The following is a 23981-nucleotide window of genomic DNA, read 5'->3' as shown; positions in this document are numbered from 1 at the left end:
TAATTACCAATAATTAAGAAATCTACTAGTCCTTTACATGTCCTTCCCACTCCACCCTGAGATGTCAATTTTGTTGGCAAAGGTGGGGTAAGGTATACGTTGCATCATTCCTTCCACTGTCTTGCATAAAAGCCAACAGCTGTTTAAGTTTATGTTGATCTAGCCATGCAACCCAAAAAGTGCTGAGAGCTGGCAGACTTGGAATAGCACCACAAGCCCGTGTTCCAGCTCCTGAGCAAATACCGTTCAGTTAGTGTTAGGGGTGATAGGCACCTAAGGAGCCAAAGGGGAGAACGAAGTGTATTCCTGTACCTCCTGTACCTCACTGTGGGGTTGACCTGCAGTGCAGATGTACAACCCAAGACCGCAGGAAGCCAAACTGCTAAGTAACTGCATGTTAGTACACTAACATGTACTCTAAAAGGATTTTGCAATTTGGAGTAAAATTAAGTAGTAAGTAGAAATCAAGCACATCCAAACCAGAATAGTTAGTTGACTTTAAGAAGTAACTGAAGTGAAATATGCCTGCGAGGCAATAGCGCTTACTACTCCCATTTCACAAATGATTCCCCGTGCAAACAGCTAGAAACTAATAATCAGGATTAGAATAAGAGCAATTTATCCTATGAATCCATCATCATGTAATATTCCCTTGTGCTCTTGGTCACATCAAACTTTATTATGAATGGCCGCCACGGAAGCCCATTCAATCGTACTATGAACTGACTCACCCAATGCAGTGTTGTCTAGATTCTTAAGCTGCTCAAGGTAAAATTCAGAGACCATCTCAAGTAGGTGCCGGGTAGTCAGTGACTCATGCTTCTTGTGTTAAATGCTAAGCTCTGACTCAGAGTGAACCCTGTTAGCTGCTGACTGATACTATACGTATTTGACTAGAAGCAGCTCACACCATGACTCACCTGGTGGTACACTGGAAACCAATCTGAAATATTCCCAATTGGACAGTGATTCACATTCTAATCATACTGGGACTTGACTTAACACATGTGGTTTCAAAACCTGATTCTGTTAAACTGGCTTGGGAGATTGCTACAAAGTCACTCCCTACTTAATGCCCTGTATTTCTGCCTAAAAACATGTGGTAGGTATACAGAGGTGCAAAGTCAAGGGTAAGATATCCCAGTTCATGCACTGGAGAGAACCATGGTTTCCTTCATCAAGGAGGCAAGCACCATTCCTACAAGTGCTTTCTTTGAAGGACACATCGTTCCTATAATCCTAACTAACTTTGTAAGGCTAGATGCTTACTTGAAAGGCTCTGCCATACAATTCCTAAACTGCTCGTGTGTGAGCTCGACCTTGAAAAAACCTGCTGCGCCTCTCTGTGGAAGGTGAATGTCATTATACATGCATTAAACATGCAGTAATGAAAGAACTGCAGGATTTTAGGAATGGAAATTCAAGTGCCTGGAGAGGAAACCATTATTTACCAAGCCACTGCCTTAGAATAAGAAAGCTTCCCCCACTTCACTCTTGCTTGTCCACAAAATCTGGAATAATAAAATCTCCTTTTATGTAAATTTGAAGGCCTTTCCTAAAAAGCGCTCTTAAGTCAGCAGGAAGGAAATTTTCAGAATTTAAGAAAAGCTCAAAAGTGATTTCTAAGGAAAAACTGCTACAAGGTATTAACAGAATATGCAACCAAATGCGTACTCCAGCGGGACCCTGAATTCTAGTGCTGGCTCTGCCTCTGGCTTGATCTGTGACCTTAGCCTAGTAAGTTTTGTAGTTCTACCTTCTGCTGTGCTGGACCATGATGAAGCTGTGGGACAGTAGTCAAATTATTGTCCCGTCTTTCTCGTGTTGTATATAACACATGCTTGTATATTTTCCCTTATGTAATGACTTCCAGTTTCCTATTTGTTACAGGTTCACAAACCTGTAGTAAACAGGAACACATCAGCGTGGTGCATAAGAGCCTTAGGTGGCGAGTCAGAAGACTTAACTCTAATCCTATTTGGAGCTCTACTTACCTAGAGATCTCCAGTAGGGACCTCTACCCTCTCTGAGTGTTTTCTCAGCTGTAAAGTGAAGGAATCTGAGTTTTATTATTCTATGTAGTTCTTTCTTTATTTTTGAAGTGATCTCTGTGCCCGTTGTGGGGCTTGAACTCACAATCCAGAGATCAAGGGTCTGAACCAGCAGGCACCCCTATCTTTCTATGTTCTTGATATTATAAGAGTATTTTGGCTAAAATGTTTACAATCATCTTAGAGAAGTTAGCATTTCTAGCTTGCAAGGTATGTTTCCAGATTCTCTTAAATACAAACTGACCTGGTGCAATATTTTAATGGAGACCTTGGATTTTCTGTATATACCATGACCTAGTGTGTATTTTTTATGCACATCATTTAACAAAATGAAACATTTTTTGAAGGTTAAAGATAATTTTCAAAAATGCTGTTTGAAAAGTGTATATAAGTATTTCATAACTATTTGAAATAAAGAGTCCAGATGGTATACAAATGCACTATATTTAAAATTTACATATCAACATAGGAAATATTTACTGTTTTTCTAATTTTGGTGATGGACATCTTCTACTTTGATATACATACTCTTTATAGCATATCCAAAAAGATGCATTTTGTTCCTGATCTTATTATACAGTATTTTGAAAGCTACTTAGCCAATTTTGCATAAATACAACAATAGTAATACTAGCTCTTGTTTGGTATGTGACAGAGCTCTACAGTATTAATTTACTGAAAGCTGGAAGCTACCCAGTAAAGTAGGTACAGGTACTTTTTCTTATCCTCATTTTACAGATGATAAAGAAAAGGCACCAAAATGTTAAGTCACTTCCAGAAGTCACACAGCTAGGCTGGGATTTGAATCCAGACAGTTACAGAACTTGGATTCTGACTTATCAGGCAATACTGCTCCTCATATGCATTACTGATACACGAGATAGAAGATGTTATTTAATGAGTAGAAAGTACATAGGATGAGGCCCAGTAGAGGTTATGAGCAAAAATTAGGTTATGAACAAAACCAAGCATTTACAGATGGAGTCCTTTCATTACACATGTCCTTGCCAAGTCTAGGGACGAAATCAGTTCGTTTTTTGAACTCGGACACTTGTTTAGTCAATTCCATAATCTGCAATCAATAGAAGAAAAATGAAGCCAAGCGACGCTGGGGCCCAGTGCCCCGGATGAGGAGGTCAGACCCAAGAGGGATGACCGGGGATTGGGGCAGGAAACTCCCTGCTCTCCCCAGTCTAGAGGCGTGAAGGAGCCCAGCGGCCGAGTGACTACTTTTGCAAGGCGGTGAACGAGAGGAGTCCCGCCCTCATCGCCCGCACTTGCCATGTTTGGGACGCCCTGGGAACTCCAGCGAGGGCGCCCCGTAGGCAAAGATGTGGTCCGAAAGAGCCCTGGGCCTCCGCTGGATTCAGAGAAAGAAAAGAAGGGAGGAGAGAGTTCCTCTCTGGCGCTTTCCTTCTTCTGGATAGAAAATGCATTCACTTTCACCCCTGTAACTGTCCGCTGCTGGCCGCGAGGGAGCCGCAGCAGCACCCCGGACTCCCAGTCCGTGCCCGCGTCCCGGGCTTCGAGCACTCTCCGCCGCCGCATCCCGCCGCATCCCGCCCGCCGCTGGGGTCTTGCAGGGCCCTGGCCGCTCGCCCGGATTTTCCTCCGAACCTGGCGAGTTCCACTCCTGCCTCGGAGCGCGGTCTCCAGCAGTCCCTTCCCCGCCCACTCACCACCCACGCCTGGTGGCAGGCAGTAAAACAGAGACTCCCCAGTGCCCACCGTTTTCAGCTCACTCCCCCAGACGCCGAGCACAGAGACCCCGCCCGCAAACGCCCACCAGCCCAGCTTGCTCCTAGGCCCTTACCCCGCCTCCTCCCCACCGCTGGGGGGAGGGGAATCGCCACGCACACCCACCCTAAAAGGTCCTACCATTCCGTCCCGCGGGCGCGACGTCCCTCCTAGGACCCCGCGCGCCCACGCCCCCTTCCAGTCTCCGCAGCCTGGCTGCCGCGACATGTTCCAACTTACCTAGCGCCTCTCGGAGAGAGCGGAAGATTCAATCGCCCGGGTTTGTTCAAGAAAAACACCCGCGGCGCCTGCACCTTAACCGCCTTGTCCAAGGGTGCGCGGACAGTTCAGTCCATTAGGTTTTCAAGAGCGTGAATGCGGACACCCAATCAGACCCTCCAGGGTGCAAGTGCAGGTGCTCCCCCGTCCCCCGCCTGAGTCGCGCTTTTCTTAAAGCGAGGTTCTGTGATTCAGGGAGTGTCTCCTCTTCCGTCCTCCCTGCGCTCAAACTGTCTGTCTCGGGCGCCCGGCCCGGTGAGAATGCCGACGTTTCCACAGCCCGGAGTGCCCCAAATCTACTTGGGGGGTTCAGTACGTATTTTAGTCTTTAAGGGCTACCCACTCACTGACCCCAGGCCACAGAGGTTGAATCGCGCGCACGCCCCGCTGGACCCGGCAGAAACTGATCCTGGTGGCTGGGACCCTCCTGAGAGCCACTCACACCCTAAGCCCATACACCCCTAAAATACACACTGACTGACCTACCGGCAGGACCCGTGGATGAGCAGACTTCTGCCATCGCGGCAACGACCACAGCTCCAGGTCCTGCCCTGCGTGAGCGTCCCGCTTGGCCCCGGCCACTTCCCAGCCCGAGGCCTTAGTGAGACCGAGAAGGGGAAAAGCGTTTGAAGATGCGGGGTACTCACGATTTCACCGTCCGCCGGGCGAGCCGGAGGGGAAGCTCGGGCCAGCTCGCCTCCGTCGGCCGTGCGCATGCGTTTCGCGTGTGCCTTTTTTTTTTTTTTTTTTTTTTTTAATTACAGTACCAACTGGTGGCCTTACTACGCCCGCGATTGCTTTCCCTGGTTTTCCTTTTCTTCTGGCTCTCGGTCTTTCCTCTCACCTTCTTCTCCCTCTGTCACGCTCCCTCAGCTAACCCTCCTCCCCGCCCCCTCACTCCCGCCTCCCCAGCCGGGCTATCCCGGTCTCGCCTCCCTCTTGCCGCGGCGCGCTCCACTGCGGCGGGGGCTGGGGGGAGCCCGGCTCCAAGCTGGACCCCGCAGCAGGACTGTAGCCCCCTCCTCCAGTCCGGAATTAGGCAGAATCCAGAGTGTGGGCGTTAAGCCAGGCGAGCGCGAAGAGAGTCTGCAAGACCCCCTCTGCGCTCCCTCCCTTCGGCGCGCGGGGGCTGAGCGAGACTCGGCTGTGCGGGAATGCGTGCTCAGACCTTGTGAATGAAGCGGGGCGGTGGGAGGTGCAAGTGTGAGTGTGCCGGGGGTGGGGGGGAGTGGTGCGCCGCACGCGGAGGGCGTGCTCTAGCCCTGGAGAGTCACGCCACGGACTACCCGGCATCTGGAGGGCAGCCTCCTACCTTGTCTCTTTCTCCGGTTGCCACTCCGAGAGCTGCACCCGTCCCACCCCGGTACGGTTTCTGCTGGTCCCTCACTGGAAAGGAGTTCCACGCCCTCTTCCTGCTGCCGGAGCCGGAGGCCCCACCAGGTCGGGGGGTGGGGGTAGGGGTGGGAGGGTTGGCTAATTCCGGATTTCGGATCCCGCTGAGACTTTTGGCAGCTGCCCTCCGTCCCCAGAAGCTCCGAAGTGCAGGGGTAAAGAGAGGGAAAAACGCTGCCTCCCAGCTCCGCGGGCACAGAGCACTGCGTGTCCCTATAGACCCCGCCGTGTACCCTCGAGAGCAAGACTCAGACCGACCGCCTGAGCCCGGCGCGGGAGCTTAGAGGGCTAAACTGAAGCTGGAAGCTGACCTGACACAAAAATAACATCACGTCATTTCCTCCCAGGCCTCCAGAGCCTGCAGACGCTGAGAGGGCATGGGAGTGGGAAAACGAGGAGGGGGCGGTGGCGCGTGGAGGGGGAGGCTTGTAAGAAGGGGGTTGAACTACACCATTGGGAACCAGAGTTTGAGAAGCCGACTCAGGAAGGGCGAGGACTCCCTCCCGCTACCACAGTTTCCATTGACACTGGAAGGAAATGGTCCAGGAAAAAGTAGCTTCGAGGGTCTCCTGCGGAAAGGGGGTGTGAGGCCAGGCGCTGGCGCCTTTTCCTTGAACTAGCTGTAGCCTCTCTTGCCCTTCCCACCAAAACTCTCTGCCCTTTCCCCTGCCCCCTTCCGCCCTAGCCCCTTGCGGGCTGGAGCCCCTGCTGGCCTGGCATGGAGTGGGTCAGTCGAGGTTAGGGAAGAGCAGGGGATGCTGGTGCCTGGGTGAGGCGGGGGGGTGGGGCGTGGTGGAGACAACTATACTTACGGGCATGGGCGAGCTCTGCCCAGCGCAGGCGTCCTCTTCTCTGCGCGGGCGTCCCCCCGGGGGTCGGCTGGGCAGTGTCAGAACTGACCCCAGAAGGAGCAAGAGGCGGCCCGGTCGCTCCCCGTACCCCCGTGAGAGCCCAGCTGGTAGGGAGCAAGCGAGAAGCCGTATGGAGAAGTCCGGGCGCCACTGGGGACCCCCAGGAGGGAGTCGCCGGAGAAGATGAGAGAAGCATCGCGCGAGGCCAGAGAGCTTGCTAAAAAGGAGACCGAGCAGCTTCGGGGCAGCGGGCGAGTCTGGGAGCTGTGCAGGGCCGGCGGCAGGAAGGGCAGGAGGTAAGGGGAGAGAAACAAAAGCAACACACCATTACTGTAGGGTCTAGCTACAGACTGAAGAAAATGTGTATTTAGTATCATTTACTGCAGCATTTTGAGGCTGTACTTTGGGGGTGCAAGAGAAGGTAGGTGAGAGCAAAAGGAAAGGCCTTTGGTTGGGTTCTCCTCTCCTTTCTCTCCTTTACCCCCTTCTCCCCTCCCCCTTTCTAACTCTGCACTCATTGTTGTTCTTGGACCAGCAGCTTCAATGACAACCAGGAGCTTGTTAGAAATACAGAATCTGGGACCAGATCCTGAACTTTAGCGTCAGAATCTGAATGTTAATGTTCCCAGGGGGTTCATATGCACCTTAAATGTGAGATGCAGTATATAAAAGTATCTATATTCATCCTTCTTAGGATTTTCTAGTGAATGAACATCTAGTTCACTTTTGCAACTCTTGCTCTTCTCCCGCTTTCCCTCTGAACCTTCCCCACCTCCTAAAGTGCCTAGAGCTCTCCCTGCCGAGTCACTGAAGTTGGACTTGGTTACTAGGTTCCGGTATGGGAAGTGCTTAGGAGAGAATCGATTAGTGTCAGAAGACTGAGCAATCCCAGACGTAGGCTGGGTGGAAGAAGGGACTGGCTGATTTGACCTGGGTTGTGCTGGTTGGTGTGGGTGGGTTACCAGGACTGTGTTGGGTCTCATGAGTGTGCACTTTGCAGGGCCCCTTTCTGCACTCTGTGTGTCCATCTTATTCTCAGGAACACAGGGCTTTACACCTTCCACTTGTTGTTTAGGATATCTAAACTGCCAGTGTAAAGGTAAAATCATTATTATTTTCTTTGAAAGTAGAGGGAAGCATTAATTTAAAAGTCAGAAGCCCGGGGTTCTAGGCTGAGCCTTGCAACTAACTCCACAACTAACCTTGGGAAAGTCTCTTTATTCTTTTAATTTATCTGCTTCATTTATAGAGTAAAGGGATTGAACTCAGTGGCTTCTTAAGGTCCTGCCTTGTCAGGCTCTCATTTTTGAGCTCTTAGAGCTTCTTGGTCCACTAACCTTCAGAGAAGCTACAATCCAGAACCTAAGTCAGCCAATCCAAACAGCTCCCTCAAGTAAAACAAAAAGACAATTTAATCTGTTTGTGAAAAACAAGAATGGCGGTTGCCAAGAAGATTGAAGGTGGAGGCGGGAAGCAGCTAATAGAAGTGACAGGGTGGCTAGGCGCTGAACGGGGCTGGGCGAGCGGGGCGGGAGTCCCAAGGGCGCAGCGGCCGCTCTCCAGGGTCCTGAAGGCGGGAGACGCCGAGGGCGGCCTCCGTGGGCTTGGCTAAGTTCCCCAGATCAGCAGTTGCCAGACCCGGCATGTTTTCTTTAGGCGGTGGAAGTCTTGGGGGAAGCGACTGTTGGGAGGGAGGGAGGAAACCTAGCAACCCATTCTCATTCATGAGGCCCTTTCTGGGAAGCCGCCGAACGTGTTGGCGGATTTGTCTTTCGGTCGTTTGTATGCGCTCGGGGAAAGAGTGGAGCTTGGTTTGCATTTCCGAGTAAGTTCACACAGTTTCGCTTCCCTTATACCTTTTCCGGGAGAATGGAGTCTTTCTCCTAGTATTTTCATTCTCCCAGTTTAGATGCTTCTCTCCCCTCCCCCGCTTTCTGGCACCACGTGTTTATTTTAGGGAATGGCCCTGAGAGCCCCGGGAGGCTTCTGGAGAAGTGCCAACAGATCACTCGAGGCGGGGGGGGGGGGGGGGGGGAGGAGAGATTTGGAAAACGCTCAGAGCCGGCCTTGGCGCCCAGCTTTCGTCTCGCCGGGGAGGAGGGCAGGGGACCAGGCCTTTGCTCTGGGGTCGGTGTGTGTGCTTCGCCGGCTTCAATAGAGCTCGGATGCCGCGGGCAGCTGGGCTGGGGCGGTTCGCAGCTAACTTCGTGCGCACCTGCCAGCTGCCGCCGCCGCGCCTGCCCCGAGTGCGCTGCTGGATGGCTGCAAAACCTAAGGGGTTGCGAGCACCGAGGCCTCAAGGACCCCATGCAGAGGAAGCCGAGAAAGAACTGGTTCAGCCCCTGGCGACCCAGAGCTTAACTAAACCCACCGGCGACCCTTCCCAAACAGCCTTCATTCCACGGCTTGAGCAAAGCTTAAATCCCTGAAAATGAGTAGCAGGCATACTTCTGGGCCGCACGCCGCACTCCTAGGGCCCCGAAGGAAGCTTCAGGGAACTTCCTTGGGTCCCCGAATTTTCGTCTCCAGCTCGTATTTTCAAATGGTTTCTTGCGAGTATGTGAACCGGTAACCTGACCCTTCTCTCTTCTTCCCTCCCAAGTCCTTTGCACGCCCCTTCTCCCGGGCACGCTTCATTAGGCATTTCGCTTCGGTCCTTTGCTTCAGGACAGAGACGCTTGTGAGGAAAATAGTGGAAATGTTCAGACAGAATAAAAGTCTCAAAGTCAGCCTCAGAAGCACAACGTCCCGGCTCCACTGCTCCTTTGGAGACATTCAGCTTTTACCCTTCCCTAGACTGGTCTTTTCTTTCAGGATCAGCAACCTACTCTCCAATTCTGGCTGCTGTCTGGACACACTCTGCAATCAGAGCAAGTCTGGGCAGTGGCTACAGGCTTCCCTAACAAGCAGGGATCTGAAGCATGAGAAGGGCAGCGTGCTGAAATCTGACTTCCTCTGGCCCTCCTGGCAAGGACAGAGCTCTGGGACTATCAATGTACCACAAAATTTGATCTGAGAAATGTTATCTGAGGAAAGACCTTCACCTACCCGCAGTGCTCCAGAGATCCCTGTCTTCCTTTTAGGCCAGATTCTAGATGACTGAGGATTTCAGTAATATTGGCCACAAAACAGAATCATCTTGGAATCTGTATTCCTGAAAGCACTGCTCCATAAGGATCCAGAAGACTTAGGGAATACTTTATAAAGATCGAATATCCACTATTTAATGAATCAGATTGTCTACTGAACCATGCAGAGAGGGAAAAAAACCCACCACACCCAAATATACAGAAAAATCTTATGCCTTTAAAAAGGCAAATTTGAAAATTTTCATTCACCCCTCAATAGTCTTTCATAATAGAAGCATCCATGGCAGGATTAAATACTTTTTTAAGAAAATCTTTATTTTTAAGTTTCTTTTCAGTGTACCAGACGATTAAATACTTTTAACCAAAAATTTCTCAGAGCTTTTAGAATTAAGATCACAGAATGGAATTTGAATTTAGATTTAATTTTATGAAAGGATCTATTTTTTTCCACCCTGGACTCTTAAAAAAATTCTGTTTACTTTGGTCTAGGTATATTATACATTTTAATTTTCCATTATTTGGAGAAACAATTCCTTCACTTGGATATAAGAATCCAATTGGCAGTGATTTAAAACTCCACTGGCAAGTCTTTGCTTGTGCTGACTATAAAGCAGATTGGAAAATGGCAAGATATAATAGATATAAATATAAATAGATATAAAAGATATAATAGACAGATCATGGATATTAGAGTCACAAGTTAATATTAGTTTGAGGCCAACCAAACTATTAATAACATGTTTCTATTAGGGTTCATTTCAAATCTTGATGTTCTTAGTGAAAGTACAACTGTTAAAAAGAATATCTCATAATTAGTTCTGATTTCATCCATTCTTTTAATAACTTTTTAAGTGGATCTATGCCTAGGACTTATATGGAGGTGTTATAAGTAGATGTTACATAATGAGCATTGATAGTGGGGAAGGTGTGACTAGGAATGGAAGCAATAAAGGCTACTTAGGTGACATGTATGTCTGGAAAAGGGAAACACTGACGGTTTTCTCCTTTCAGAGATAACTGGGCCCTCTGCCTTCCTGCTGGTGTTGTTAACTGAGTGAGGAGCTTAAGATAGGAGTTGGGTCTTTATTTGAATAGATATACATATATTCGTTGGAATTATATGCAACACTGAACTCTTGATTTTCTCTTGCAGACTTTCCTCCATTTCAGTGAATGGTAACTCGATCACTTTGTTCAGTTCAAAAACACTGGGGTATCCCTGCTTATATTCACAGCTATCTCTCTGTGTTATTGACTGAATTGGGTCTCCCCCAAAATCATATGTTGAAGTCCTAACCCCCAGTACTTCAGAATATGGCCTCTTTCAAAATAGGATGATAGTCCGTATAATTAGGTAAGTCATGTTAGAATAGCATGGGCCCCAATCCCATATGACTGGAGTCCTTCTAAAAAGGAGAAATTTGGACACAGACACATGCACCAGGAGAATGCCATGTAAAAATGAAAGCAGAGATGGAGGTGAAGAATCCACAAGCCAATGAATGCCAAAGATTGCCAGCAAATGGCCAGAAATGAAAAAGAGGCATAGAATAGATTCTCCCTCCAAAGAAATCTGGCTACAGGATGAAAACATAGAAACCCTGCCTCGGTTTTCAGCCTGTTGATATACCCTGCAGATTTTAGATCAAGGATGAAATATCAATTCTCACCCGAATTTCCAACCTGCTGGTTTGCCCTACGGATTTGGATTTGAGATTTGCCAGCCAACACTACTGGATGAGTCAATTCCTTAGCTGAATCTCTCTCTCCTTTCCCTATCCCTCTTTCCTTCCCCTCCCCACTTCCTTCTCTCTCTCTCTCTGTCTCATCATCTGTCGATCATGTACATGTCCTGTAGGTTCTAGTTCTCTAGAGAACCTTGACTAATACTCTCTGGTACAGTTCTTATCATCATTAACCTGGACTATTGAATTTTCTTCCTAGTTGGTATTTCTACTTCCCTTTTGCTTTATTTCCCCTTAATATTGAAGACAGGATTTTTCTTAAAAATGCAGGTCAGGCTATGTCACTCTCTAACTTCAGACTTTCTATTGGCTTCTTATTTCAGAGTAAAAACCAAAGTCCTTACATTAGTCCTCAGTGCGCAACATGAATGGCCCTGTCCTACCACGAAGATCTCTTCCACGTGTGCAGCTACTCTTGCAATACTGGTTTTGCACAGCACTTTTTACTATTTGGCATACTACGTATTTACTTCTTTATATGACAAAAGTAGCAACTTTTTCTCTTTTGTTCATTGCTATGTCAGTAGGGTCTAGAATAGTGCTCAGCCCTTAAAATGCTCAATGAGTATTTTTGGGGACAAATGAATGCAAAAACAAGCTCAAATATTAACCACTCATAAAAAGGAATGGAATTCTGGTACATGCTACAACATGGAAACTTCAAAAACTTGCTAAGTGAAAGAAGCTGGACACAAAAGGACAAATATATGATTCCACTTATCTGAGATACCCAAAATAGGCAAATTCATGTAGATAGAAAGTAGAATAGTGATTACCAGGGGCTGGGGGGAGAGAATGGGAAATTATTATTTGATGGATGCAGAGTGTATGGGTTGAAGGAAGAGTTCTAGAAATAGTGGTGATGGTCCTACAGCCTTCTGAATGCATTTAATGTCTCTGAATGATACATTAAAAACTGGTTAAAATAGTAATTTATTTATATTATTTATAATTTCCCACAGTTCAAGAAAACATTAAAAACTCTTCAAGGTGTGAGCTCAGAGGAGTCTGAGAATGTCCACCCCGTTGGGAAAAGCAGCTGAGTAAATCACCTGATTCTGCCAGAATCTCTTGGGGTTCCCTCGCTTTGATTTTTGCTTCCCTCAGCTAAACGTGCTTTCAAGATAGATACTGCCAACTCCAATTCTATTCTAGAGTGTAGGGGGACACAGCTTGTGATACATAGAGGTAGAAGGAGAATAGCTAAAGGAGGGTCCGAGAAAGGTCTTGCACGCCAGTCATTTCTTCATCCTTTCAGCAAATATTTATCATGTGTCTCTTCAGTATCAGGCTGCTCTAGAGGCTCTGGAGTCAAAGTGAGTGAGGAAGAAAATGATCTGTTCTTACAGTGTGGTGAAGGAGGGGGTAGTAAGAATCTATGTAGACTGAATAGGACAAGTAAGTCATGGCAAGGATTTTGGATTTTATTTTAAAAGCAATCAGAAGTCACTGAAATGTTTTAAGCAAGAAAGTGACAAGATCTGATTTATATTTTTAAAAGACTCCTTTGATGCTTTGTATTGGAGTGAATTGGAAGGGGACACGCTTGGGAATAATGAAAACAGGAGACTTTGCAATGGTCCACGTGGGGAAAGTTGATGACTTGGACAGTAATGGGGATAAAATACAGAGAAATGGACAGACTGAGATATGTTTTAGAATTAATTGCACTTCAGGTAGATTGGATGTGCAGGCTGAGAAAAAGGGAATCAAAGATCTTACCCAGGTGTTTTGAGATGAGCAGTTGGGTGGGTGGCTTGCTGAAATGAGGAAGATGAGGAGGTAAATCAAGAATCCTGGTATGGGGTGCCTGGGTGGCTCAGTGGGTTAAGCCTCTGCCTTCAGCTCAGGTCATGATCTCAGGGTCCTGGGATCAAGCCCCAAGTTGGGCTCTCTGCTCAGCGGGGAGCCTGCTTCCCACTCTCTCTCTGCCTGCCTCTCTGCCTGCTTGTGATCTCGCTCTATCAAATAAATAAATAAAAATTTCAAAAAAAATCCTGCTAAACATATTTTGTAGATGCCTATAAGTCATTCAAATGGAGCTGCTAAATAGGTTGTTGTAAAAGAGGCTTGAGCTCAGGGTAGAGGTCTGGGTGGGGGTCCAGGAGAGATGTACATTTAGGAGTCATTAGCATAAAATGGTATTTGAAGCTATTGGAATTGGGTAAATTCTAAGAAAAAGATGAAAAGATAGAATAAGATTGAATCAACTTAAGGAGTTTGAACCACATCCAGATGGAAATGGGGAACCACTGACAAAACTTAATCAGGGAGTTAATAGGATCAGATTTGTATTTTAGAAAGAATCTCTCTGTCCTATGATGTTACTTAGAGGCAAGCATGACTGGAAAGAGGGATGAGGGAACATGGTGTTGCAATAATTTTTGGGGAGATGGTAATGACTTGATTTAGGTAAGTGTTAAATAGAGTAGAGATAACTAAATTAACAGATCAAGAGATAACTTTGAATAGTGTGAATGAAATGTGGGAATTGATTAGACGTGTGAAATGAGGACAAGAGCAAGGTCAACGGTTCTGCCTCCCCAATTGCTAGTTCAAAACCGGGTGGACGATGGTACCCATTTTTACTGTGAGAGAGAACCTAGGAGAAGAAGAGTTTGGGCAAAAGTGAAGACAATTGTTAATTTTGAAGTGCGTGTTAGACATGTAAATCTGCATGGTCAGTAGACTTTTGTAAGTTCATGTGTGGACTGCAGGAGACAGAGCCTGAGTGGAGTCATCAATCCATAAGCTGTCTTAGAACCTTTGATGCTGCCCAGATTAGCCACGGAGAATGAGTCCAGTGAGAAGAGAAAAGGACCAAAGATGAAAACTTAGGGAACTTCCAATTTTTCAGAGTCGGTAAAGGGAGAGAAATTTTTTAATGAGACTGAAAGGGAACAGCTAGAGAAGTAGAAGAAAATAAGACAAAAGGGACATCATTCATCACGTTTCAGACTCTGGTTAGATGTCATGTCATTTATTTCTCTTTGTAACCTGCAGGCAGTTATTCATGTCCTCTCCATTTTACAGAAGACTACATTGAGACTCAAGTGAAATAACTGGGTCAAAGACACTCATACAGAAAATAATAGATCAAGTTTGAAGGAATTTAAACAAACCTTGGACTATGAAGTTTCTACCCTTTGATTGTTCCCAAAAGGAACGAATCCTGTGTGTGTGTGTGTGTGTGTGTGTGCGCACGTGAGCCCCCATGTACATATATTTGTATATATGTGTACTATCTCTAGGAGGATACAAAGAAGCTGCTAAGACTGAAGAGTGGTTGCCTTCGGTGGATCAGGGAGTAGAGGCTGGAGCCTGGCCAGATGGAGACTTACTATATTGTCTACACTGTAATGCTCTGTATTTTTGTAACAGAGTCTGTAATAAAGACTTGGCTCCTTTTCTTCCTTCCTTTCTTCTTTCTTTCTTTCTTTCTTTCTTTCTTTCTTTCTTTCTTTCTTTCTTTCTTAAATGCTTGACTGCTGACAGCTTTCAGTCCCCACTACTCTCCTTTCCTTTCTGCCTCATATTCGGACAAACAGGACAGCCTCGATGCTTTCTCTTTTGGCACGTGCAGGGAGGTCTTGACTCTTGCAGAGGAGAACCCTCAGTTCCAGCCCCACCATAAAATTCTAATCCACTCTCCTCCTTCTGTTCTCTTCAGCCATTTTTGGACCGGTTAGCAAGCAACCTGACTTGCTCTCCTCAGAGGGCCTCGTTATGGGAGTAATACATCTCTCTATGCCCTCTTGGTATTTATGTGGTTTCATTGGTCTGGACAAGAGAATCAAATTGGGGGTGTATGGGTGGGAAAGCCCATCTGCCTATGTAGGGGTGACCACAACAATTGTATTAGATGACAACTGTAAGACTGGACGAGTCTGATTTTGAATATTCCAATTCAAAAATATAAGTTAGCCAGGACATTTTTAAATGGTAAGAATTTTAAAAGGCCCATGTCCCAAAGTCTTAAGATTTTAAGATCCATATGGGCCTTCTCCTCCATTTTTCTTATCTGTTAGATCATTAAAAAGGCTGAGAAGGTAAAGAAAACTAAACTAAACTAAGACTAAAATGAACTAAAGTCTGTGCTCTTTCTTCTATAATATTTTATACCTCTAGAGATCAGGAAGGGAGTTATTATGTAAAATATAAAATTAAAAAGAAAACTTCAAAATTAATTTTTGAAAATTTAGTGATCTTTTTCTGGGATCTCCAGCTCTATAAAAATTGCATTTGTCCAAACTACCATATTTTTAAAAATCATGCATTCTTACAATTAAAAAATATATATGCATATATATATGTATGTGTTTGTGTGTGTGTATATATATATATATATATATATATATATATATATATATCTCCAAGCAAGCTATTCCTGAAGTATAGTAAGCCGTGCTCCAACAAAATCCCTCCTATATTTTGCATACTTCCTTGCATCATATTTTTTACATATTTTACCCTGATGTGCAAACACTTACAAAATGTTCTCATACATGCATCTCTCTACTCACCACCCCCTTCCTCATTGCTCTTTGGTCAGAAAGCTACAGACCAGTGAGCTCAGATGATATCTGTTAGGCTGGCAAGGAGCGGAACTGGGCCACAGACTGGTGCTTCCTGACTGGTGCTTCTTGAACCACATCCAGGAGACATGGTCATTATTTACTGATGTCAGTAATGAGGATTGACAGTGGCAGTCATCAAGGACAGCAACAATGTTGATCCATATCTCCGAATGCCTCCGATGGCAGCTAAATGTAAAGTACCTTCGACCACTTTCTTTCTCTTAAACTAAAATTCCAATTTCCCTTCCTTCTCACACCCAGCAAGTAATGAGAATTCCATGACGAGCTTGCTTCCAAACTACCACTGGAGATTGAATTCACGACTTCAACTCTACAGGCTTTGGGTCCATCGATCACATGGCTGCTCATTCTCTACTTCTCTGAGATCCTAAAAGGGCTATATAGCTTTATAATAGCCCAATTTACCTAAAGCTAAAGAACAGTATTTCAAGCACCAACAGAGAAGCCCCTAAAATTTTAGATACTGAAGAATACACACCAGAGTGAAGTTTCTGGGAGAACCTGCCTCCCAGGTGTCAGACACCTTTGGTAAGTTAAATCCTTGGAGTGCAGAATATTGTTATTCTGAAATGAAATACAATATAGTTGAAACTCTGTATAATTTATAAAGTTCCTATTTAATTATTTATTTTTTTCAAGAAAGCTTCTAGTCTTAGTGCAGCCAAGCTTTGCACAGTGATTGGCAGAGTCCGGTATAATTGTAAATCAAACATTTGTTTTTCAGATCGTAGGCAGTTTCTCTTAAGAAAATATGGAACAGGTCAACAAGGGTTCCTATTGTAATATTTCATCCTAAGGCTTTTCAAGGATTGGTGTCAGTGACTATGAGAAATGAAAAACCCTGTCATTGAAATCCTAAGAGCTGGTGGAAGCAAACAAAATCTTGAACAATGTAAGCGTGAGAAATGCAGGGGACGGGGCTGCTCGCATAATCAGAAGTCTTCTTTTTCTTATGTTGTCCGTCTACAAAAGTTTCCAGCACTGCTTCCATTTGAATGCTAACATTTTTCAGGGGTTCTCTTGCTCCCCTGGGGTGCCTGGTGTGGAGGGGAGAAGGGAGAAGTGGATCAAATCAGAGCAGTGGAAAAGCCGCAGATGGAGGAAGGGGTGGCGGGAGTCGGGAGACGGAAGCCCTACCAGCCCTATCCCTTGTGACTTAGGGTAAGTGTGTGCTCACTTGGGCTTTTCCCTTCCTGCCCAGGGAAATGTGTGTACATTTTCCTTTCCTGCCCAGGCAGATTTAGTGAAGATGGTCTCTAGGGCTTCCAAAGAGCTGATTTCTGGGTTCATTGTGGGACTCATTCTCCTTTACGTAATCACTTTCCATTGTCCTCTCTTGGGATTCCCTCCCCAAAGGAGGAGGCACACACACTCACACACACACACTCACACACACACTAACCCTATACCTTAGAGAAGAGAAGCAGAGCAGAATCCCCAGGGAGCTCTGGAGCCCAGCATACCTCCCCAGGCAAGCACTTACCAACATCCCCTCTGCGACTTCCCCAGCTCACTTAATTAAATTACAGCATTCTCCTAAGCAGTTTCCACCTCGGAGCCTGTGCAGCACTTAGGTCCCCTCTAACCTGTTCCCCACCCTGCAGAAGGAGGGATCTTTCTAAAAGGCAAGTGTGATCACATTACCCACTCCCCACTTCCCCTGGCTCCAATCACTGGCTCCTCATTTCTCTTTAGGCCCTAATACAGCATGCAGACCTTTTATGATTTGATTTGTACTCTTACCTACCTTTCTTTCTCACTCTTTGTACTTCAAGCTCCAATCATATTAAGGTTCCTCGGTTCCTAAAAATCCCCTTGTTCATGTTCATTCCTGGCTCTTTTTATAAATTCTCCTTCTGCTGAATCATTACCCATTCCTAATCTGCTTCTCCTCTTTTATCCTAAGGCCATCTCTTACTTAGCCTTCAAGTCTCAGCTTAGATGCCATTTCCTCCAGGAAGCTCTCCCAGGTTGGGCTAGCTGCCCATATACTTTCTCTTGTCACAGCATTTCCTGCACTGAATTGTAATAGTTTGGGAGGGTCAGGACTTTGCCCTTATACAGACCTGTGTCTCAGAAAAATCTAAAGCAGTACTGAGACATAATGTGTGTTCAATCAATAGTTGTAAATGAATGAACTTAAACGTGATGTGATCTGGAGTTGGTAATTGTTGAAGCTGGTAATGTGTCAATCAGGTTCTATTATGCTATTATTTACTATGCAATTTTCTCTGCTTTTATGTATATTTGACATTTATTGTAATAAGAAAAAATTTTTAAAAAGATTTCATTTATTTATTTGAGAGACAGGAAGCATGAGTAGGGGGAGGGATAGAGGGAGAAGCAGGCTCCCCGGGATCATGACCTGAGCTGAAGGCAGGCACTCAACTGACTGAGCCATCCAGGTGCTATAATAAAAAGATTTTTTTAAAACATGATTTTTAACTTCTAAACAACATACCTCAAACCTTAATTGCAACAGACAAGAGAGACAGCAGGGTAGAAGCTGCCACAATTCTACGTGCAAGCCTCCTAGGCGTAAGGTTTATTAAAATGCCTGTTCAGAGAAGGTGTGATGTGAAAGGGAACACAGGCAGGTCTTCCTAGAGGAGCCTGTCTTCCATTTGTCCCCATGGTCCCAGGCCGGATCCACCAATTTCACACTGGTGGAGCACAAAAATCAACAAGCAAGATGGCAAGAACAAGGGGAGACATTGTTCGGTCCAAAGTGGAAATTTGTGACAGGGCTCAGGAAGGCAGCATGAGCTTTGTAGCTTTTCCAGTGGTTCCTAATAAACCAGGCTTTGTGTGAGTCTCACCCAGGCTGCACAGGGCCCTGTACTAAGGCTTTCTCTTTCCTCTGGCTTGGCTGCTGGGAAAACTTGTTAGCTCTCACTGATTTCTTTGAGTTGGACACCACTGAATTGGATTGCTTTGCTTTGCATTTTAAAAGGGGTATTTTTCTTGAGGAAGCTGGAAGTTGGCACGGACTTGAAATTTCATATTTTGAGACCATCCAGAATCCACAACTATCATTAATTTCCTTCGTGGCACTTGAGACATTTGGCTGAATAAAGATTCTAATAACAATCTTAGCTTAAAGGGGTAGAGAAACTCAGTATTTTACCCACGCGGTGGGAATAAAGTAGGAAAATAATACATTTCTTCTACTACTAATCAGTTAGCAAACCAGTATTGACTGGGCTTTTAGATGTGCCCAATATGAGTGAGGCTCTACCTGTAGATGGGAATAATTAGATTAACTGTTTTGGGGGAAACTGGGTACCAAACAAGCATGGGTTCCCCAGGACAGCAGCGCAGGACCAATGGGAAGCCTGGACCCATGGGTGCAGATTGTTTTTTAAAAGTCAAAGTATCTGATTAACAAAAAACTAATAAAATTACTTGCGAGAGGTATTATTGTCTTGATTTCATAGATGATAAAACCAAGACAAAGAGAATTAAACCTGACTTGGACCTGAATTAAAAAACCAGTTCTGGCCAGTACAAAGACATTGCTTTTATGTCATCCTATTGCCTGGTTTGCACCAGCATACACCAAAAAGATGCACACGACTGAACTTCAGCTGGGATAAAGGATGTCTTCAAGGAATCAGATTTCTGTCAGTTACATCTGAGCCTCAAGCTTTACTGGCTTGAGATCCTGCAATACTGCAATGTCCTCCAGGTGTCAGCATTTACTGTTCTTTCACTCCCTTAGGCCTTACTGTTACAGAGTATTAAGACAGAAAAGCCCATCTCGCTCCTGGGTGCCTCAAAATGTCTGGGCATGAGGTGAAGGGTTATGTGCCATGAGGTAAGGATGCTGCTGAACACTGAATCTTGACTCCATGCAAATTTGAAAATGTCATGAGCCCTCTGCTGCTCTGATTTTCTAAAACCCAAAGGTATCCATTTTTTCCCTCTCTTCTTTGTGGTTTCATGTATCTAAAAACCAATTCATTTCTGATGGATGAGCAAGCAGAGTTATAACCTGGCCTTTGGCCAAGACTGCACAGAAAAGGAGGAGGTTTTGAAAGTGCCAGAGGATGCCTAGAATGCTGGGCTGCTCTATGATCAACAGCAGAAGCCGGTGCCAGATGCGGCTGGGATTTGGACCAGGCTGGAGTGCGGCTTCTGACGAAGGACCAGAAATAGCCCCAAACACCAGGTCTGTCTTCTGCTCAGCTTCCACATATACCACATTACACTACTGCAAGGTCATTCTTGTGGATCTAATATTACCATTCCCTGTAGATTTTGTGAGTAGGAACAATCTAAGAATTCCTTTACATCTAAGTGCAAAAGAATTTGGACTTTATTTTTTTTTCCTAATAAGAGAGACCAGGCCAGAATGAGACAATGAAGTGCCTTGGGGATGCCTGGAAATGTGGGGGAAGGGTCTAGGATGAGAGGCAGGGGAAACAGCGAGGGCTGCAAACTTCTGTGACCTCTCCAGCTGGTCCATGCTAATGGACACGGTGCCTGAGAGACCTTCTTTTGCTTTCTGTCCCTCATACCATCTGGATCTTCAACTTGCCCATCTCAGATGTTGTGAAGAATAGACAGAAGACAATCATTGGTCCCCCAAAGCCTGGACTCCCTCAGGGGCCAACCCATGATGGAAGTTGCCTGCCTTTCTTTTCTAAAATTGCCACTTTTGCAAAGGTGAAACTTACTGACCTTAATGGTACCAGCAAGTTGTCAAAAATAGTTAGTTGGCCTCTATTTTAAAAGAGAAGACAAACATGAAAAAAGGAAGCCATAGTTGCTGGCTTTTATTTGCCAATCATATGCCTGTTCTTCCATCTATCAAATGAGTTTTATAACAGAATTATCTATGTAATTAAGTGCATGTGTTCCTTGGATAATGCTGCTGGTAGTACAGCTCTCACTTCAACTGAAAACTTCAAAAAATACTCGCTTTGAACATGTGACATTCTGGGAAAATTGTCGGAAAAAAGTCTTAAAGAAATGGGGTCCAGTCTAACTTGCAGAAGCAGAGAGAGCAGATTTATCATGGAATGCAGAAATGTGTGAAACTGATAATATCAAATGTTTGATCATTTCTTTCTAGTAACGTTTTATGCATTCTATTTGGTCATTTCTGCTCAACTATTCTTTCACAACCTCAGGCAACCTTTAATAACAGTTTATAGGTAAAAATATTCATGGAGGGACACCTGGGTGGCTCATTCTTTAAGCATCTACCTTCTGCTCAGGTCATGATCCCAGGGTCCTGGGATTGAGCCCCATGATGGGCTCCCTGCTCAGTGGGAAGTCTGTTTCTCCCTCTCTCTCTCTCTCTTTCTCTCTGTCAAATACATAAATAAAATCTTTAAAAAAATATTCATTTAGCTGTGTGTCTGGATTACTGGATGACCCGCACTGACTGGAGGGAGCACAGAGGATCACACAAAAGCCTCACAGTCCCCCATGTCTGGTGAAGGTGGGGGTTTGTCTGGTGATTCTAGACTTCAGTTACTTTGGGGCCTGCCCACAGATCTTTGCTAAATTGAGGATAAATGGAGGAGATGTGTGGATTTATCTCTGAAATGTGATTATAAACCCTGCAAGTGATAGATACAAAAATGCCAGATTTCAAACGCCTAAATTAGCACTATTTCCTTCGAGTGTCATCGTTACTTTGGAAGGCCATATGCTGGTTCAAAGTTGCAGTCTCTCAAAACATGGTGGTCAGCTCCTCTAAGATGGTCTCTCAGTCTATAGAAGGGCCAGAACAGATTGATCCAGGAGTGGATACCAGACCTATACTGGGCCAGATTCTCTCTCTTGGGAATTGGAAATGAGAACATGGAGAGGCAGTGATGCGAGTCTTGTTTTTGGTGCTGAGCTGTCTTTCTGGCACCTTCCATGGACTCCTAGCCTCAGGTTTCTGAACGGCCAGACTCCTGCCTTCCTGCTGTTTCCTTTTATCTTCTGGTCATAGACGGTTTGAACAGGCAGTTACCAAAATGTGTTGAGATTATGCTTACGATATTTGAGTATTATTGCAGATAAGAATCCGTGGAATGCTCTATCACTTGAAAATGAATCCTTAGAATTTTTAAGGCTGAGAATTCAACATTATGTGAGCACAATATATTCTTATGGGAAAACATATCTGGTTACATCACTGGTGTCAAATTAAATTACTTATGTAGTCTGCAATCTGGGTTCCATTTTTGAATATTTGAAATATATTCCAATAGTCACTGCACATTTTAAACTAAATATTATCTGTCAGCCTGTGTACTTCATTTTAAAATTTCTTTTTTCAGTCATTTTATATGCAGTAACTATGAAGCCAGTCTGTGGACATTTCTAAAATAAACTTCCACATTACAAACCTAATCTGAATTGCTTTTGCCCACAGAGTGGAAATAGCTGATTCGTATAGAACCTATGACAACAAGTTTCCTGTCAGAGGCTCCCAGTGGTGTGGTGCATAAACAATGAATCTGGGAACACTGAAAAAAAAAAAAGTAAAATTTAAGATGTTAAAAAAAAAAAAAAAAAAAAGAGGCTTCCAGTGAAGTTCATCTACATCTTCGCCTTCCAAGAAGGCAAAATTTAATGTAAATTTCCAGAGATATTTGCAGTGATTTTACAGTTTTGTGAAGGCTGGCTTGTTTTTTGTTTTTTTTTTAAAGTTTATTTATTTTCTTTGTAATCTCTACACCCAATGTGGGGCTCGAACTCACAACCCTGAGATCAAGAGTCACAGGCTCTTTTGACTAAAACAGCTGGCTGCCCCAAGGCTGATTTGATTTTGACCAGAAAGCCAACAACATGATTTTTATGAGATCTTTTGAAAAGGGGAAATGAGACTGAGACACCTATTTTTTCCTAATCATTAATTAAACATCTGAGCATTATAAGATTTACGAAAAAAAGCCTGAACCGCATAATGAGGCCAAGCAGGAATTTCACAGTATGTTTTTAATACTTCCAGACAGGATCTTTTGCCACTTTTATTTTATGTTTAATTTTTACTTACTTATTTATTATGATCTTTTTCTTAGGATCTTTTGCCATTTTTAAAGATTTTTCCGAAAGGTCAAGATCATTTGTGCTATCCAGTGACCGTGTGAAGTGTGTGCTAACAGCTCCTACTGTGGTAATAAAGAGATAAATGGGTAAATTGTACTTATGTACTTGGGTGTCTATTTGTTGTTTAATTTCAAAGGGTAAATTCTAAGCTCCAGTCTTTGAGATTTAAAAAAAGTCTTTTTATTATGTTAATTTTCAAATAAAAAAAAAAACCCCAGAGCAAATACACTCATCAACTCTCATATCCATCACTCCATATCAGCATATTGCCCATTCTGCTTCATCTCTTCTCCTTACTCCCCAGATCCCCTGTTATTTTAAAGGAAGTCGAAGGTCATCTGTCATTTCCTCTGAAAGCATTTCCACTTGCCTCTTTGGGACTTAAAAAAAAAAAAAAGCAGAACCACAGTTTCTTCTGACTTCCTCTTACCGGACAGGATGAGTAGGGCAGTTGTTTTTCCTTTTCTCCCTTCCTCTCTTCGTGTCAGTGAGTTTGATTTGGAGCTGTAAGACTCGTCCCTCCTTCATTTCATTTCTCCATTCTTTTTAGAATATAACCCAACTTTTAAAGAATAATCACATTTTGCAGTTCCTTTTTACATCACATATCTCCATCTGAGTGACTGTTTCAATAATTACCATCAATCCTTCCTAACTGTGGCTTCCTTATTTTTCATTGCTCTGAAACATATTTTCATGTGACTTTTTCCGGAAGTGTGGCTGTGTCATAATCTGTACACTTGCATATCTTAAATGTCTTTCTCTTCAGTTAGGGCATGAATGACACTGGCTTATGAATAATTCTTGGGATGTAAAAATGTGTTCTTTTTTTTTTTTTTTAAATGTGTTCTTTAAAGCTCTCTTGCTATAATTCAGTTATTTTCAGTTATTTAGTCAGAGGACTATAAGGTGAAGATCCTTCTTGTTTCCTTTTAGGTAATCTTATTTTTCCCCCCTCTGGATATTTACTGAAATGCCTTAATTTTTAAAATTTGAACATACTATGAGGGTATTTCTAGGGTTAGTTCTATTTCCATTAAATTTGCTTATAATACTGTATATTTTATTAGATTATTGTCTGAAATCTTTATTACATTGGGAATATAAAATTATGTTTAAAGAAAACTTGATTATTGCTGTTTCACCTACTCAGATCCCACTTTTATCTGTTTCCTTTATGTCCCTA

General features: G+C 44.3%; 1 protein-coding gene across 5 annotated transcripts in view; it reads right to left on the bottom strand.

Moving 5' to 3' along the window:
• Positions 1–23981, bottom strand: part of RGS20 (regulator of G protein signaling 20) — a 75482-nt gene that overhangs the window by 45620 nt on the left and 5881 nt on the right. The window contains exon 2 of one of the 5 annotated variants that reach the window (XM_032316079.1): positions 6272–6606. In XM_032316079.1, the coding sequence (XP_032171970.1) occupies positions 6272–6606 (335 nt within the window). Of the gene's footprint in view, positions 1–4549; positions 4646–4714; positions 5352–5379; positions 5437–6271; positions 6607–23981 lie in introns of those variants that run through there. The other 4 variants (XM_032316074.1, XM_032316077.1, XM_032316075.1 and 1 more) reach the window with 4 other exon arrangements.

Source organism: Mustela erminea, chromosome 16, assembly GCF_009829155.1.
Source record: "Mustela erminea isolate mMusErm1 chromosome 16, mMusErm1.Pri, whole genome shotgun sequence".
In the NCBI taxonomy this organism is placed as follows: Eukaryota; Metazoa; Chordata; class Mammalia; order Carnivora; family Mustelidae; genus Mustela; species Mustela erminea.
This window is presented reverse-complemented; position numbering and strand designations above follow the sequence as displayed.